This window comes from Arvicanthis niloticus, chromosome X (assembly GCF_011762505.2).
Source record: "Arvicanthis niloticus isolate mArvNil1 chromosome X, mArvNil1.pat.X, whole genome shotgun sequence".
NCBI lineage: Eukaryota > Metazoa > Chordata > Mammalia > Rodentia > Muridae > Arvicanthis > Arvicanthis niloticus.
Genome location: NC_047679.1, coordinates 114069725 through 114086397, shown reverse-complemented (window position 1 = coordinate 114086397; position 16673 = coordinate 114069725). Strand labels below are relative to the sequence as shown.

Sequence of the window (16673 nt, the reverse complement as noted above, 5' to 3'; positions counted from 1 at the left end):
CATCTATCCTTTCAAGTCCTTATATTCTATCACTAAATTAGGTTAACCAAGGTACTTACTCAAATCTAATACAGGGTTCTGTGTGGTGATAAAAAGAAGTTGGTTCAAGGTAAATTTTGTTGTGGGTGTGGTGTCTCCCACCTGTGCCCTAGTGACTGAACGAAACTAGAGTGGATAAGGAGATGACATAACTGAAAGCACTATTTGTACCATTAACCAGATTGGACAAAGCTGCTGCTGGCCAACTCTCTGATGGGCATTCACACTTGTCAACTTGACTGTATCTGGAATTAAGAGAAACCCATCTGGCTGGGCACACCTGTGAAGAATGTTGATTAAATCATCCGAAGTAGGAAGACCCCTTTTAATCAGGATCTTCGAGGTTGGAAGATCCGCCTTTATTTAATTGGGGCCATACCATCTGCTGGCTGCCCATATAAAGGACTTAGACAAAAAGGAAGCACTTGCTGTTTGCTTGCTTTATCTTACTGGCAAATTCATTCCTTTACTGGCATTAAGAACCTACTTTGTCAGGATTCTGGTGCACACTGAACACCAGCTGAGACATCTAGCCCCATGGACTGAATAACTAGTGGACTCTTAGACCTTTCCTCCGTAAGCAGCTACTGAAGGACTGTATGGATCACAAATGTTAGCCATTCTAATAAACCCTGTATGTATGTGTGTGCACATATATTACTATTCTCGGTTGTCAACTTGACTACATCTGGAATTAACTAAAACCTACATGGTTGGGCACACATGTGAGAATTTTTTTCTTAATTAAAATCACATAAATTCTGTACCATTCATTCCTCTAGAGAACCCTAAGTAATATAAACTCTAACCCACAAAACATCTCATGTACCAAGAAAGACATACCTTTAACATGAAAGATTATTCATATTGGTCATGCTTTGCAGGCAAACCTGGAATTGCCTTTCTACCTAACCCAGTCCACAGCCATCCTACCTCAATACAACTATTTTCATGAAACTCTCTGCTATTATGCTAATAAGCCACAAATCAATGTGATGGGACTTGATGGTTTTGACCAGTATTTCTTAAATGGTACAATTGTGATCATAAGCAAATACATTCACTCTTATACCTAAGCACCCAACTCTGTCAGCTCATAAGTTTTCTGTCATGTTTCTTTTTAAAACACCAGTCCCACCCCCTTTTCCTGTATGTATATAGGTAGAAAAATAAATGAAGTCAGCGTTCTTTATGTCTCTCTAGAATAAACTGTGACTCAAATAACAGTGAATGGTTATTTGCAAGGCTATAATTTTTTTAATGACAGATTTTCCTAAAAGAAACCACTATAACATCTTTCCAAGTACTCCAAGGGGAAACAAAAAGCACATAAAGATTAGAAGTCTAGTACTGTAACAGCACACTGCCAAACACAGACTAGGATAAATGCCAAGAGATCTTGAAAACCAACTCTGAGAGATGCAATGTTCAAGTCAATCAAACATGTAGGTTCCACAAACAACAGAAAAACAGGTCCACGAGCAGTTCACTCATGCATGGTGGTAACTCACACTGTACCTCAAAGTTCACTGAGGTTCTTAATGCTAATGACTGTCTCAACAGAGATGCTTTTCTCTTTGCTTGGGGATGTTGTACACAGACAAGAGAGGGAAAAAAGGGTCTTCCAGATGAATACATAAGTACAACAAGCTTCGTTTTCCTTTGATAAAAGTACTGAAGGCAGATTTAGTGGACTCAAGCGTTATCAGTTTCCTTAATGAGAAATCTTATGCATGCTAAAAAGAGACAGGTTACATAATTTGTCATGCTAAGTATTTATAGCCATTTTCATAAGGTGAGCTCAGTAACCTGACAGAATAAAAAAGATAGTAGTTAAATCACTGTATACCCTTTTACAACTTGAATAACTTGTGGGTCAATGATGCTGACGTTCAAAGCCCCTGAAACATACATTAACAAGAAACGATTTACTGCATGAAGAGCCACGCATCACATAAAACGTGCACTTCACAGGAGGAGTTCCTGCATAGCAGGAAAGTCACTACATAACAAATGGCTATGCCAACAGTCAAGGCTGCCACGAAGGGGACACCATGAGAATTCCTTTAAAGTCTCAAGGAGTGTTGGCAATGGCACAGAACCCTTTTGAGAGTAAGTGCATGTTTTGTTTGGGAGGGTATTTTTCAGTGGAAAATTTGAACATCACACAAGTAACCAAGTTTCTAATTGGGTTAGATTTAAGGCAATGCTACTCAGACCTGAGGGAGAAAAATTCACAAAATTTGTATTTTTTTTCTCCTGAATCAGAAACAGGTCAGAATCAGCATCAAAAAGCATTCCCCTTCCAAATGTTCAATGTACCTTTAGGTAATTGCAGCATTACAAAATAGAAACACTTTCATACTATGAATATGAAATGAAATTTTGTTCTGTGCTCTTCCTCAAAATCGATCAAAAAATAACACATGGCAGCTCAGGTGTCTATTATTAAAAAGGAACACAACAATGAAGACAAGCACACCCACTTTCCACCAAGAGAAGCCCTTCAAAGATACCGCAGAGCACTGCGTGTCTCTTATGGCTGCCTCTGGTGTAGTACAGAACAGTTGTGGGTTCATAAAGTAACTTTTAACACCAACTATCAACTAACAAGTGACCACTAAACACAATAAGTTTAAAAATTTTACATTTTGCTCCTGTTTGGCTGCTAAAGAGCAGCGATTTAAGTTGATATAAAAAAGTTCTGATGACAAGGCTTGCTATACACACAAAGAACATAATCAAAAATGAAGCAGCAATTACATTTTCTATTTCAACTTATCTGGTATAGACTATTTACATATTTGGGAAGAGAGACCTCCAACACCACCATTCTATGCCCCATGTCCACTTGCTCCAGCACCCCCAAATCTGTAACAAGTGCCCTGAATGGTATACACCTGTACTTTGGCAAAAGCCAGCTGGATGCAATTCCTATGGTCTTGGTTGTGAAAGAAAAGAAATAAGGTCTTGGAGGTCATTTGTAGCCTTCTTTCTCAGAGCATCAATGTACTGTAGTCAAGAAATCTGTTCTTTCACGTCAGTGGGGGGAAAAAACGGCCCCCACCCTTCAGTCCCCAACCTGAATGGGGTGAGATCACAATGCCATGAGGTCCTTGCACCACAAAGGGCCACCAGAGAAAAGGGAAAGAAAAAGTCAAAGACAAAGGCAGCAGCAATCAACAAAAGGTTTGCCAACAAAGGAACCTCTCCTCCCTGGGTTCCCGAGGGAATAACAGCTCCCCTTCCCTCCCCTTCCCTGCCACACACAAATTAACTCACCTCACAAGAACTTGATACTCAGATAAATATAAGAAAGGGCCAATCTGTCACTTTTTATACTTTAACTGAAACATAAAACTAACAGAACACACAACATCACTGTGAAAGTAAGTTTCTAAAACAGACCCGGCCAATATAGTACAGCCAGCAAAACTTAAGAGAACAGTGTTTTCACAATCTGCCTTGTACAGGGTATTTATATTCTTCCTATGCCATATAAAAGGCATTTATATAGCTTACACATTCAGAGACATGCACTAGGACTTGTAGGTAGTACACATTTCTTCACAATCACATGTGCAAAGTTTACAAACCACTAAGTGAGTATCAGAGCGCTTAGGCTGGACTGTGTCTTGTATCATCTAATGAATTTAATGCAGGTTCAGAATCATCCATCGGAAGAACCAGGCGTGTCCCACGAATGACTAGTTCGTGGTCTCCAAAAGTAAGCTCCCGGTCCAAGGCATCTTCAGAACTGTTGCCCATAAATCTCCTTGGGGCGCTGGCTGTTGCAGACTCAGTGTTCACAGTAGAATCCCCATATGTCAAACTGATATCACCATCATTGAGAATGAGATCGGAGTCATCATCTTTCAACTGCTCCTGGTTCTGAATACAAACAATATAAGGTTTAAGAGCAGTTAAGCAATGAAAGAGTGCAAGCAGTGCAAGGTGGTAAGGTAAGGCAAGCTTTTCAGAAAACCATTCCCAAAGGAGATAACCTGGTTAAAGTGCCTCCCTGCTAGCCTACCTTACAGGATAACATTGGAAGTCCTAGGTTTGACATAAAAGACAATGTGATTTGTTCCTTTCAGCTTCACCTCCCACCCACCACCAGCTGCCTCTCCCAGTCCAGCAGCCCCTTGCTGTGCAGGGTGTACTACAGCATTGACAACTATTCTGGTCTCCAGTCTTTCTCTTCCCTCCCAGCCAGTAGGCATGCTGTCCTTCCATCCCTTTCAAGTCACTAGTCCTGCGCATGACTTAATCCTGGCAGGCTTCTTTGATCTTTCAGCTCCACATTGGGTGTCCATCCTGTGTGCTCCCACAGCGGCTGGCCCTTAGCCCTTTGCCTGCAAGTAGCACTTGCTCTTGCACATTAAAAGTCTGCCCTCATGCGTCTTAAAAGTCATTGCTCTGGGGCCAGGGAGCAGGGAAACAGACAAATGTCGTTAAGATACAGGACTTCCTATTCGAACCACACATCATGGCACTGGGAGACACATGGAAACTCTCATCACACAGTTGTTTTCCAGGTTCATAAACTTTTGTTCTAATGGAAAAAAAGTTTTCCAAAAAAGTATACTTGATACAGTTCTATAAAATTGGGAGAAAGTCAACAATATATAGTCCCATTTGGCCAAGAAAAAAAAACACGTATGTGGATATAGAAATGTCTGGACTGTCATTCAACATAAGCTGGTGAATTTTATTTGTGTATGTGTGTATGCATGTGTGTGTGTGTGTGTGTTTCTGCTATCAGAAATTTACTATTCCTAGAAATTTCCTTAAACACTGAAAGATTAAAATAAAAAAAGTCAATTGAAAAGGTAAGTCCATAGCCACTAATCAGCTGAAATCACTTCCTGTCTAATATAAAACTACTAACAACAAACATTACTAGTGTCTGCCATTTGGTTAAAAGAAAGCTTTGTGGCTACTTTGCAGGTCAGTAGGGACTCTAGCACTTTGTAATTAATTTTCTTTAAATTTGAGGTTTGGAAAAATCGTAAAGGGCACATCCCTTTTGATCTAGCAATATCCCTTTAAAATCAATTCTACATACTTATAATTTATACCCCTGAACAAATTTATGTGTAAAAGTATATTTGAAAAAAAAAACAGTCACTGTAAGTACTGTTTGTAACAGCATAAATGACACAGGCACACAAGCATAGAGAAATGACACCAAGTGGTACTGAAGCATCTACACATCAAGGAATGCCAAAAACTGACAGCAACACATCAGAAGCTAACAGAGAGGCAGGGAGGGAACTGATCCTGCCTCTGTCTTAACCTCAGACTTACAGCTATTTAGTCTTCATCCATCACAGCAGCTCCAGGAAACTCATACAGTGATGTGTTATGCTGCTCGATACCGTAGGATACAGTTGTCTCTTTTTTGTTTGTGAGTTTTTAAAGGTTTCTGGTGGCAGGCTTGTTTGTTTTTCTTGGTTTTTTTTTTTGTTTTTTTTTTTTTTTTTTTTTTTTTGCTTGTTTGTTATTGTTGTTTAAGACAAGGGTCTCAATTTAGCCCAGGCTAACCTCTAGCTTGCTCTGTATGTGAACATGAGCTTGGGCTCCTGATCCTACTGCCTCCACCTCCTAAGTGATGGGATCACAGAAAAGTGCCACCACGTGTGTGTGTGTGTGTGTGTGTGTGTGTGTGTGTGCCTGTGCATTTGGGGACGGACGGACACACACACACACACACACACACACACACACACACACAGAGCTATGGACCTTTTGGCTGTGAATAAAATAAGTTGTTGGATCTCTGGAACCAAGCCTGTGCCCAAGCCAATAACATGCCTATGCAGAGTCACGTGGCACAATGGACAAGAACAATGCTTGCATGCCGAGCCTGGGCCACATGGGAGGGAGACAGGGCAGCACGGAGCATTCTCCCCACACTAGAAGCACAATCTGTCAAATGACTCCAAACAAAGCTACTAGCTGCTGCCCTGGCCCAGGTGCCATCCCTACACTGACTCCCCCCCCACCCCCCACCCCCCGTGGATTCTACCCTAGCAAAGTACAAAGGAGGACACACTCAGCAGAGGGGTCTGAGGTCTGAGGTTCCACTGCTTCACTCCGGCTTCCCCCTAACCTGGGCTTCTAAAGTTCTATTATGGCAGTCAAAACTTGTGGGTGTTGCAACAGGGAAACCCAGTCAATGTCACAGATTATTAAACCATGGGGGAAAATTAAGTGTTTACATTTTAGAAGCCAGAGAAGTTAGCACATCTTTCACTTTCTTCTTGGTTGCGATATTTACCAAACCATCAACCATATAACTAGATAGGGAAAATATACGTACTGTAAATTCTGTCTGGTTGTGTCATGGACCACACATGGGTGTACTTCTGTAAACTCCGACCGTTGTGGATGTTCAATCCCAGAACATGTGCTATACTGCAGACATGCAAGCATCCAGCAAAGCTCACTGTGGTGCACACGCTATTTCTATGACCACTTCTTTTCCATTGGAACAGAAGCTCCATAATATCGCAGTTTTAAATTTAAATATGTGTAACTAAATCTAAGAAAACTTATTTGGAGCATCCTCTCAACTGCACTGTGATGAGCCTAATGAAGACATGGAAACACACAGACCCACTGCTGAAATCAGGCCACATATGGCAAATAAATTAAAGCTGGCATGGAATGAATGACCTATTAAAATCACCTGCTAGAAAGTAAGGAACTGATCTATTTTCAAAGGGTGCTATCTCCATTTACCCATTTCATTGTATGTCTACTTTAACAAAATGTGCTTAAATTCCCTCTCTTGGATTTTATCCCTCAAAGACCTAGAAATTCAAACCAAACTAATATATAACCAACCAGAAGCCTAACCCATAGAACAGCTAAAGTGAGCTTGCTAAAGAATTCAATTAGTATGTAAAAGCTGTTTACTTTGGAGCAAGGTTGTACATGCCTGGACTCTCAGTTTGAGACCAGCCTGGAGTATACAGCAAGAACATGCCTCAAGAAATCAGCAGTGAGTGAATAACTAAGTAAATCAATACCACTTACTTCATATGCTTGGGGGCTGGTCAGGCACCTGGCAATTGGCCCACAGCAGGCTGGAAGCGTGGTCGTCAGAGGAGGTCCACTGTGGGTCAGCAGGGGCTTCAGGTAGCTAAGCACACATGGTTAAGGAAGGGCTGCACTCATTTCTGCATATATTTAAGACAACACTGAAGTTTGTTGTTACAGTGCTCTGCAAGTGCTCCTAAACTACAACTCGTCCCAAATAATACACTGTATGGTATCATGCTGACTACTTCAGAGGCTGGCAAAGGTCACCTCATTGCCACATTATAGCAGGAAGACAGCAAACTGTGACCTTTTTATTATTTTAATTTCAAAGACAGGGACACTGATACACAGGTCAATGATCCACCTAAAGCCACACAATTAAGGAAATGGGGACATATCTGGTAACTGCTACTCGTCTGACTTTTAACTCGTGAGCCTGCTGTGAGACACCCTATTGTTTTTCTGCTTTTTGGGACTGAAGGAACATAAGCTCATCCTGAGTTTGGTACTAAAGACAATAAGGAGAAAAGTAAAGAATAATGGTGTTCAGAGGGAAGAATAAATATTGCAGTAGTGTATCCTAGTACAAATGGTTCTTATCATTTATTAGGGATTCTGAAGGATGCTCTGAGTTGAATTTCTGCATCATGTTGTTTCACTTCCTATAAAGCTTGAAGGTGAAGGAGAAAAGAAAAATGAAACTCCAAGACTATGTCATACATCTATGCCATAGATCCTCATTACAATAGATTAAGGAATTCATGGTGATTGAAAGAAGGAAGAAGTTAAAAAACAGTAAAAAAAAAAAATCCCAGTTTTAAAAAAAACAGTGAAGAACAAGAAGAAGAACAAGAAGAAAGAGTAGGAGGAGGAGGAAGAGGAGGAGGAAGAGAAGGAGGAGAAGAAGAGGAAGAAGAAAGGAGGAAAACACAGGGAAAAACATGCAGAAAGGACACATAGCACATTCCTTCCATTATAGGATGAGAACCGAGGGCATGTAGTGCAGTGGTAGAGCATTCAATCTCCAGCCTTCATGAAAAGTCATTAGTTCTACACAGTATTGCACACCTGTGAGCCCAATGCTTAGAAAGGTAAAGCAGGAGGAGTGTGAGCTTAAGGTCACACTGGGCTACAGAGCACACTCACTCCGAAAATAATTTAAAGACAAAATGTTGAGGCTGGCAAGATGGTTCAAAGGGTGAAGGCAGTTGCCAGCAAGTCTGAGAAGCTGAGCCCCACCCCAGGATCCACACGGTAGAAGGAGGGCCAACTCTGCAGCTTGTCTTCCCATCTCCATACAGAAACACGATGCATACACAAACAAACCTTTAAAAGACAACATTTATACATGCCTATATTAATAAATCCACTACATGATTGAAGCATTCTCTATAAACACACTCTGTCTACACAAAGCCACTATAAACAGGAATGATAAATTCTCAGAATGCTGAATATAAAAATGACTAAGGCCCTGTCTAGTACTACTGAACAGGGATTTGTTACATCAGTTAACCAAACAGTCTGGCTAAAGAGTCCTGCGCTTAGCTGGGTGGGGTGGTGCACACCGTTAGTCCCAGCACACGAGAGGCAGAGGCAGGCAGATCTTTGACTGTGAAGCCAGACTGGTGTACAGAGCAAGTCTCAGGACAGCCAGGACCATACAGAGAAATCCTGTCTTGAAACACACCACACCACACACACACACACACACACACAGAGAGAGAGAGAGAGAGAGACAGAGACAGAGACAGAGACAGAGACAGAGACAGAGAGAGAGGAAGGAGAGAGAAAGAGAGGGGGTGTCCCATGCTTATTAGAGAAATAAAGAAAAGACAGGGCATAGGGAAAGATGCAGATCCAGGAGTACCATAAGTTTAAGGCTTTGTTAACAACAAAACAAGGACCGAGGCAGAACACTTATCTCATATGTACAATGCCCTAGATCTGAGCCCCGGCTCACTGAGTTATGGTCATACACAACCTTATGGCTAAATTACACAGATGCTCAGCTTAGGAACAAAGGCACAGAAAGAATAAATATAATGTATTTAAAGGAAAACGAAAACAAGATATATCTAATTCACACTGACTAACTCAGAATTCCAGTTAGTCCTCTGTGAGGCATGTTAGGGGAACTGTTACTGATGGAAGAGAACACAGGACACCTTCTATTCTGCTACAGATACACATCTGTTTACATGGTCAGTTGGCACACAGGGATAGATATTGAACAAAATTCATTAAAACATATTCTTAAGATTCACATACTTCACTAAATTAAAATTCTATTCTAACAATCTGGCTAAATAAAGAAACTAAAATCCAGACAGATGAATAATTAATGCTACCACGGCTCGGGGTGTTAAAATTACTAGAGGCTACGTTTTTTTGTGTTTACTCCTACAAGATTATATAAGAAAGTAAGTTCCTTTTCTAAACTGGAATAATTTCAATTATTTTGTGAATTATATAGAAAATGTAAGTTTTATTCTAGAAAAACTAAAAGAATGTTAAATAGGAGGAATGAAAAAGCCCCAAGAGATATAGGAATGGCATACATCCAGGATGCTGGTAATGGAGCCGGAAGTAATGACATAATGTTTAAGCAATTTAAAAACTCGAGGCTCTCCCTCCCTAATGGAGCCTTAGTGCCACAGATATGCAGAATCTTTGTACGTACATGGTCATTTAATTCTACAGTACTTGCAAAAACTGGAAGCAGAAATTTAGTATAGAGAATATAGATAGCCAATGGCTTCTACTCATGTTTCCTAAACATACAGGCTTTATGATCCCAAAGCCATTCTGCATTGAGAAGACTTACAAAGAAACAGTGGCCCCTTAGCCCAGCTTCCTGAGCAGTGCGGTCAACCACACTGCATTTCACTTCAAGCTCGTGCTCTTCCCTAAGGTTTCTACCCAAGCAAGCTTGTACACAGACAAGCAACAAATTCCTGGCACAGGATTCTCCGAATGATCCCAAGGACATCAAATACTAAAGTTTTCGGGTTTTTTTTTTGAGACAGGGTTTCTCTGTATAGTCCTGGCTATCCTGGAACTCACTCTGTAGACCAGGCTGGCCTCCAACTCAGAAATCCGCCTGCCTCTGCCTCCCAAGTGCTGGGATTAAAGGCGTGCGCCACCACCACCCGGCTAAAGTTTTCTAAATAAATAAATCTGTATCTAAAACGAAAAAGCCATGCCATTTAGGCTGTGAATTCTTTCCATAATAATCAATGCCTTTTGGTTCCCTGGGTTAGCAGAGGAATTCACGGGTGGGAAAGTCCTTCTCTAGTCCACTGATGGAGAGAGGTAGGCTTTCCTCTGCTTCAGGAAGGGAAAACAGTTTTTTCTGGGGCTGCAACTGCAGCTCAGTGGTAAAGTACACAGTTAGCATGCATAAACTGCTAGGTTCCTCCCCAGTACCCCTGCACACACACAGATGTGTTGGTGCTCACATGTGCACACATGCACAGACGAAATTGTTTCACTAAATTGTTTCTACTTATCCATGCCTGTACTATCATTAAGGATACTTATGATCGAAGTTGTACCACATTCGAAAGAGCCAGGCACTCTCTGCTTTGGTGGCTCTCCTTTCATTGTCAGGAACACCCTGCAGACAGATGAGACAACAATCAATACCAAAGATACAGCCAGCCTTATTTGGAGCCACTCCTTTGTAGAATCGGAAATAGAGACTTCACAAAAAGATAGTGTCCAACACAGGCAACGTTAGAAAATCAGGGGCTTGTATACTGCAGCTTTGGTGTAGGAAACTAAATGCTTTCATAAGTATCTCTGTGACTCAGGTGGCTTGCTAATTTATAACTCTATTACCACTTAAGAGTCAATGTGGGGTCAATTAAAGAAAAGGAGGCTATAAATTTGAGAGGGAGAAAAAGGAGGGAGGGTGAATAGGAGAGGTTGGAGGGAGAAAAGCAAAGTGGGGAAACAATACATAATTATAAAATTATTATAAAAAATAAAATTATTAAAATTATTATTAAAAAATCAATTTGGGGCTTAAGGGTCTTTATGAGAAAAATACTTGCCAGGCAAGCATGAAGACACAAGTTCAAATCCTCAGAACCCACATGAAGCCAGGCATAGCAACAATTCTTGTAACTTGAATACTACCAGAATGAGACAGGCGGTGAAGACAGGAGACTCTGGAAGCTCACAGACCAGCTAGCCTGGTATACACAGTGATCAACATCAAAGAGGGCCTATTTTATTCTACTCAAGGTTGCTCTGATCACCACATATATTGTGGCACATGCATGTCCCTATGCACACACACACACACACACACACACACACACACACACACACACTCTCTCTCTCTCTCATATTAAAGAAAAGCTAGTATGGGTTAATTTACCCCCTCAATCTGAAAGGCTTCCACCACCCATGCAGTGGCACCTATAGAAGAAAACACCTCACCCTATCTTTAAAGAGCTGTGTCATGAACTTCAAAAATAACCGGCCTTATCAAAGTTGCTACTATGTGCAGAACACAGTGTCAAAATGAAGACAAGAAAATGCTATGGTAGAACTCACTGTCCAGGAGGGAAAACTAACACAGTAAGCAGGCAGCTTCTAAAATAGGTTTCAAAACTGTGAACTGTCCTTATTTGTAGCATGGTATGCTCAAGAGTCAGGCAGTTAGCCTATCTAGCTCCACTCCTGGCTCACTGACATTAACTAGTTTGAGCAAACCTCCTACATTCTCTAGGCCTGAATTTCTTCATGTATAAAATACAAGCATTACAGATTCCCCAAGGCCCACTCCAGAACTAATATTTCATGGTTTTGTGATTTTTCTAAGGGCCCAAAATTTAGAGTTGGGGTTATTATCTCTTTTCTGCCCTCTCTATTCCCCAAATAGCTTACTTTTTGCCTCAACATGGGTCAACACATACATTAAAATCTATAAAATATCTGAGAACATCACATGTGCTCACAAGCACAAAAGAACTCCTGAACTTGCCTACACAGTATTCAAATTTCTCACTTATTTTCTTGTTTAATTTTCCAGCTGAGGCTGGAACCAGGACCTCATGTAAACTAACCACACATTCTACCAGGGAGCTATAATTCTAGCCCATGGAACTGCCTCATTTAAAAACGTTTTCCTTCACTTCGTTTTAATCTCATCATTATTAGTAGCACTCCTTTTATTCGTGTTGCTGCGGTGGTATGTATTAGGGGCTATCTTCTTCCAGCATGGGTTCCAGGGATTGAACCTAGGTCATCAGACTTGCCCAGCAAGCTCTTTTATTCACTGAGCCATCTTGTTGGCCCTGCTTTCACTTCTTGTAAAGCAAATCATCTTCAGATCTTACCATTTAATTACTGTGCACTTCTAAGCTCCATATGAACTAGAATCTTCCTCAAGCTTCATAATGGACATACTAAGCATTACTGAGTAAACAATAGAATTGGGATGTTTGCAGGGGTTTATTTTTTAATTCTTTCTATCCCCCTCTCTCTGTGTCTCTGTCTGTCTGTCTGCCTGTCTGTGTGTGTGCATGAGTGTGTGTTTTGAGAAGAACTCTGTGGAGTCACTTCTTTCTTTCCACCTTTACATGGGTTCCAGGGATCAGACTCAGCATGTCAGGCTTTTCTAGCAAGCGCCGTTATCCATTGGACCACCTTGCTAATGTCCATCCATAGGGTTCTGAAAGCAATTGAAATATATTTCTTTCTGTTTACTACAACGGGTAGTCACCTACCTGCCTCTTTCCATATTTGTCCTCTATGGTGACAAGGGTAACAGGGCTGTGTCAATGTAGTGTTTTGTGACAGAGGCACGGAAACACTATGAGCCCTTGGACGGATCCCAAAAGCTTATGAAGGTGGGGGGTACATAATCTGGTTTGCCCAAGGAATTCTACTTTAAGATTCTGACCACAAACAGGCAACTACTTACTATATCACATACACACACACACAGACACATGCACACAGTCATCACTCAAAATTAGCATTTAGGAAATGAATTGAGTAAATGTTTTCATTTAAAGCACACACTGTAGAAAAAAATTATGCCATGACTTGTTTCAGAAAACAATAGGAATTATGTTTCAAAAGGTATTTTCCATATTCAAAAACCTCATATGTGATTTCTCATCTAATGTGTAAAAGAGAATCACGTATTCTGCGGTGCTCAGAAACCATTAAAAAGAGGGTGGAAAATACCAGAAAAGGGTGGTCAGTCTCATGAGGGCAGACAGTTATGCTGTGCTCAGTCCACAAGTCTGAAGCTCCCAGCTGAGAAACACGGAAGGAAGGAAGTGAGGAACTGTGTTGAAAATGCTGAGGCTTAGGGTAAGAGAGTGTAACCCCCAACCCATGCAGGGGAGACCAGCTGGAGATTCAGAAGCTTCATGGCAGTTCTCAAGGGCAGCTGCTGCTCATCCAACTTGAAAGTTACACAGGAAGAGCAGCTGGAGTGGGACTGACATCAGAGACCAGCCTTCATGCGCAACCAGAGTGGAAAAAAGCTCCCTGTGCCAGGGCAGTCACTTGAACAGCCAGGAGCGCTTAAGAGCCTATTCTCCTCAGTGGCAGAAACCCAGGATAACCACAGATAGGAAAGCTGTCACCCTTGATAGCCACTTATAGCCTAAACTATGGCTCTGTTTCTATGGAACAGTGAGAAAAGCCAGAAATGATGTCAGTTAAAAGCCGAGGCAAACAAAACAGTATCAAAAAAAGAGGCATGAAGTCTAAGAGAGACAGTTTTCTTTCCAAACGAGTGAACACTGGACACAAATGCCAGGGACAACCCAAGTGCATACTTACCAAATGTTCTTGGTCTGAATCAACACCAACCCTAAAGAAAAATACAAAGTGCAAATGAGAGGTTTGAATCCAATGGGAGGTCTACTCACACACACATATATTGTCAGGCAAATGCTTTTCTCAACACGGAAGCTCCAGAATGGTAACTGTTCTCTCTTTTCTCTGGCGCTTGCCACTTTCTTTAGCAACAGCTTTGAGTCTAAGGCAAGCAGGGCAGATATTCTATCCCTAAAAGCTCATTTACCAGTTTCAGTAAAATAGCACTTCTTCTGAATATCAGTCCTCTCTAAGCAGGGAGGGAGAGCAACACTACCCCAGTTGCTCAGTAACAATGATTAGAAAGTTGCACAAACAAAGCTGGCATACTGCTCTCATGGTGACATTGTTAGGATGAGAGAAGAGGGTTCAGTTTTGGGGGACTGCAGGGTAACCGATGGACATTAGCCTTGGTTCCTCATAACTCCTGTGTACCTACATCAAATTCCTTCTTTGGACAGCCCAGGGGACACGTTCATTAGCCAAGTCTGAGTTTCCTCTGTACTCTAAGAACTTGCCAGCTCTGGTCTTTGTCCTACCCTGCCTGTCAGGTCTCTCCTTGCCATCCATCCCTGCTGTTCCAGCCTCCGTTGTGACTCATGGGTTCTGTTGAATAAGCCTTTCCAGCTGCCAGGCTCTCCCCCAGAGTTAACTCTGCAAAGCATGGAACTCTTTAGGTCACTGTTTCACAGAAGCTTCTGAGAACAGCTCAAAATCCTTAATCCTTTTAAGTCTAAAGTCCTTTGTAGGATACTCAAAATTCTCAACTCACTAGTAGCCACCCCTTACTCCAACCTACCTTCCCCCAACTGCCAGGCATTTTCTTCCATGTGCCCTGTAATACTCTAACCCACTCCTTTCCCCATCCATACCTTTGTCAACTCCAAGAGTCAATACTGGCTTTGGCTCATGCCAGTTATTCTCTCAGGTGGCAATGTGTGTCCCCTCACCTTTCTACTCCCTTGTCAAGTGCAAAAGTAGCTGCTCTATGACATGTTCACACACATCACCCCCTTTATGCTTCTGTAGCCCTTTCTAAGTTATTACAAAAATACATCACAGTACAGCATCATTTACCTGTCCGTCTCCCCAAAGAGACTGTGAGCTCCTTGAGGGTAAAGGCCATGTCTCAATTCATCTCTGTATCCCCAGAGTCTAGCATAGTACCTGACACACAATCGGTGCTCAAATGTTTATTGATTCAGTTACCAACTACAGACAGCACAGACAACACATCTGTAAAGACAACACTCAAAAGAGGAAAATGATACAAGACTACATCTGGAAGGTGAGGGAGTCATGGTCAAGTATTTGAAAACAGGTGGCTGCGACCAGATTCAAAACTCAAACAAAGGCTCATTTGTTAAAAATGTCCAGAAACTGTTTAATAGCTTCCCAGTCACACTGGACTCTAATCACATTTATGCATCTCAAGTGACACCTAGTGGTCAAGATGGTATAACACTTAGAACATTAAAAAGGCACTTCATCCAAAAGCAATGTAATAAACATTTACAGAGCACTTATTATTTGCCAGGCATTGTGCTAAGCACAGGGCATAGACATGAATTAAACATGGTCCCTGTTTTCAAGGGGCTCACAGACTAGTGGAGAAACAGACCCAACTAGCCGTCTCAGAAAAGAGTTTGCTGTTAAGGCAGGATGATGTCGGGACTTCTCCAGGATAACTTTTAGCTAGCTATGTGAGTTCAGTCATTCTATGTGGCCCTAAGAACAACGTGTCTAGTATCACCACAAAGCGTTCCTGCGAGGATTAAATGAGAACAATGTACTGAAAACGTTTGAAGTGTTTGATGTATCACTCGAGCTAAGTGGTAGGTGGCTCTTCTAGCAATATTGGATTACAAGGATGAATGGGCTAATTGCTGTGATGGACAGACCCACTGCTAAGCAGCAACTGCAAGAAAAGAGACTGGGGGAGGGGGAAGGGTAGTAGTGTCAATTCTTGAGAATGAAAGAGAATCCCAGGCCAAGCAAAGGCTCAGAGACAAAGAACTGCAAAGCATGTGTGCTAGCTAAGTGATAAGTGTGACTGTCACACATGTGAAAGGAGCAACCTGATTAACTCACTAGGAACCTGCTGCTTCCAACACACAGGGACATGATCTTTTTACACTGGGAATTAGACCATTTCTTTCCCTTGCTTTATTATCCTCAAGATCTCCACTGAATTTTCCAACCTAAAGTCTTTGCTACATACTACAAGACCCTACATCAGAAAGGACAAACTACAGCCTTCATCACATCTTGTTGGAACATGGCCATACTATTTGGCCCTTTGTCACCCAGATCTGGGTAGCTGAGGCAAAGCTTTGCTATTGGTCCTTCAGGTAGTTTTCAGATTCCTGATCCCTTGTCCATGTGTTTTTCTACTTACCATTTGATGACTCTCATCATGCAAGCTTATCTCTGTGTCAAACAGGCTGTATCTGCTCCTGCCTTCAGGTCTTTGCTACTGATTTTTCCCTGTCTGGACTGCTCTTCCTGGTCATTGTTGAACTGGCAGGGTCTTGCCACTCAGGCAGACTGAGCTCAAATATCCGCTCTCTGAGAGACCTCCCTGGCTTCTTCATATTATACATCCCCATTCGCAGGCATCTCACGGCATCTTAATTTGCAGCACACTTTGGTATAAAACTGTCATGCTCATTTGCTTACTTACTATGACCACTTTCCCCTCTAAGTTGTAACAAAGAACTTTTCTATCTTTTGCT

At 41.7% G+C, this 16673-nt stretch overlaps 1 protein-coding gene across 4 annotated transcripts in view; it reads right to left on the bottom strand.

The window, feature by feature from the left end:
- Nucleotides 1–1273: 1273 nt before the first annotated feature.
- The window catches only part of Slc9a6 (solute carrier family 9 member A6), a 54020-nt gene continuing 38620 nt past the window's right edge, over nt 1274–16673 (bottom strand). For 2 of the 4 annotated variants that reach the window (XM_076918560.1, XM_034485191.2), the window contains 5 exons: nt 15016–15105; nt 13903–13933; nt 10629–10708; nt 7084–7189; nt 1274–3930 (listed from right to left, as the gene is read on the bottom strand). In XM_076918560.1, the coding sequence (XP_076774675.1) occupies nt 3658–3930; nt 7084–7189; nt 10629–10708; nt 13903–13933; nt 15016–15105 (580 nt within the window). In that variant the 3' untranslated portion in view covers nt 1274–3657. The remainder of the gene's footprint in view (nt 3931–7083; nt 7190–10628; nt 10709–13902; nt 13934–15015; nt 15106–16673) is intronic. The other 2 variants (XM_034485190.2, XM_034485189.2) reach the window with 1 other exon arrangement.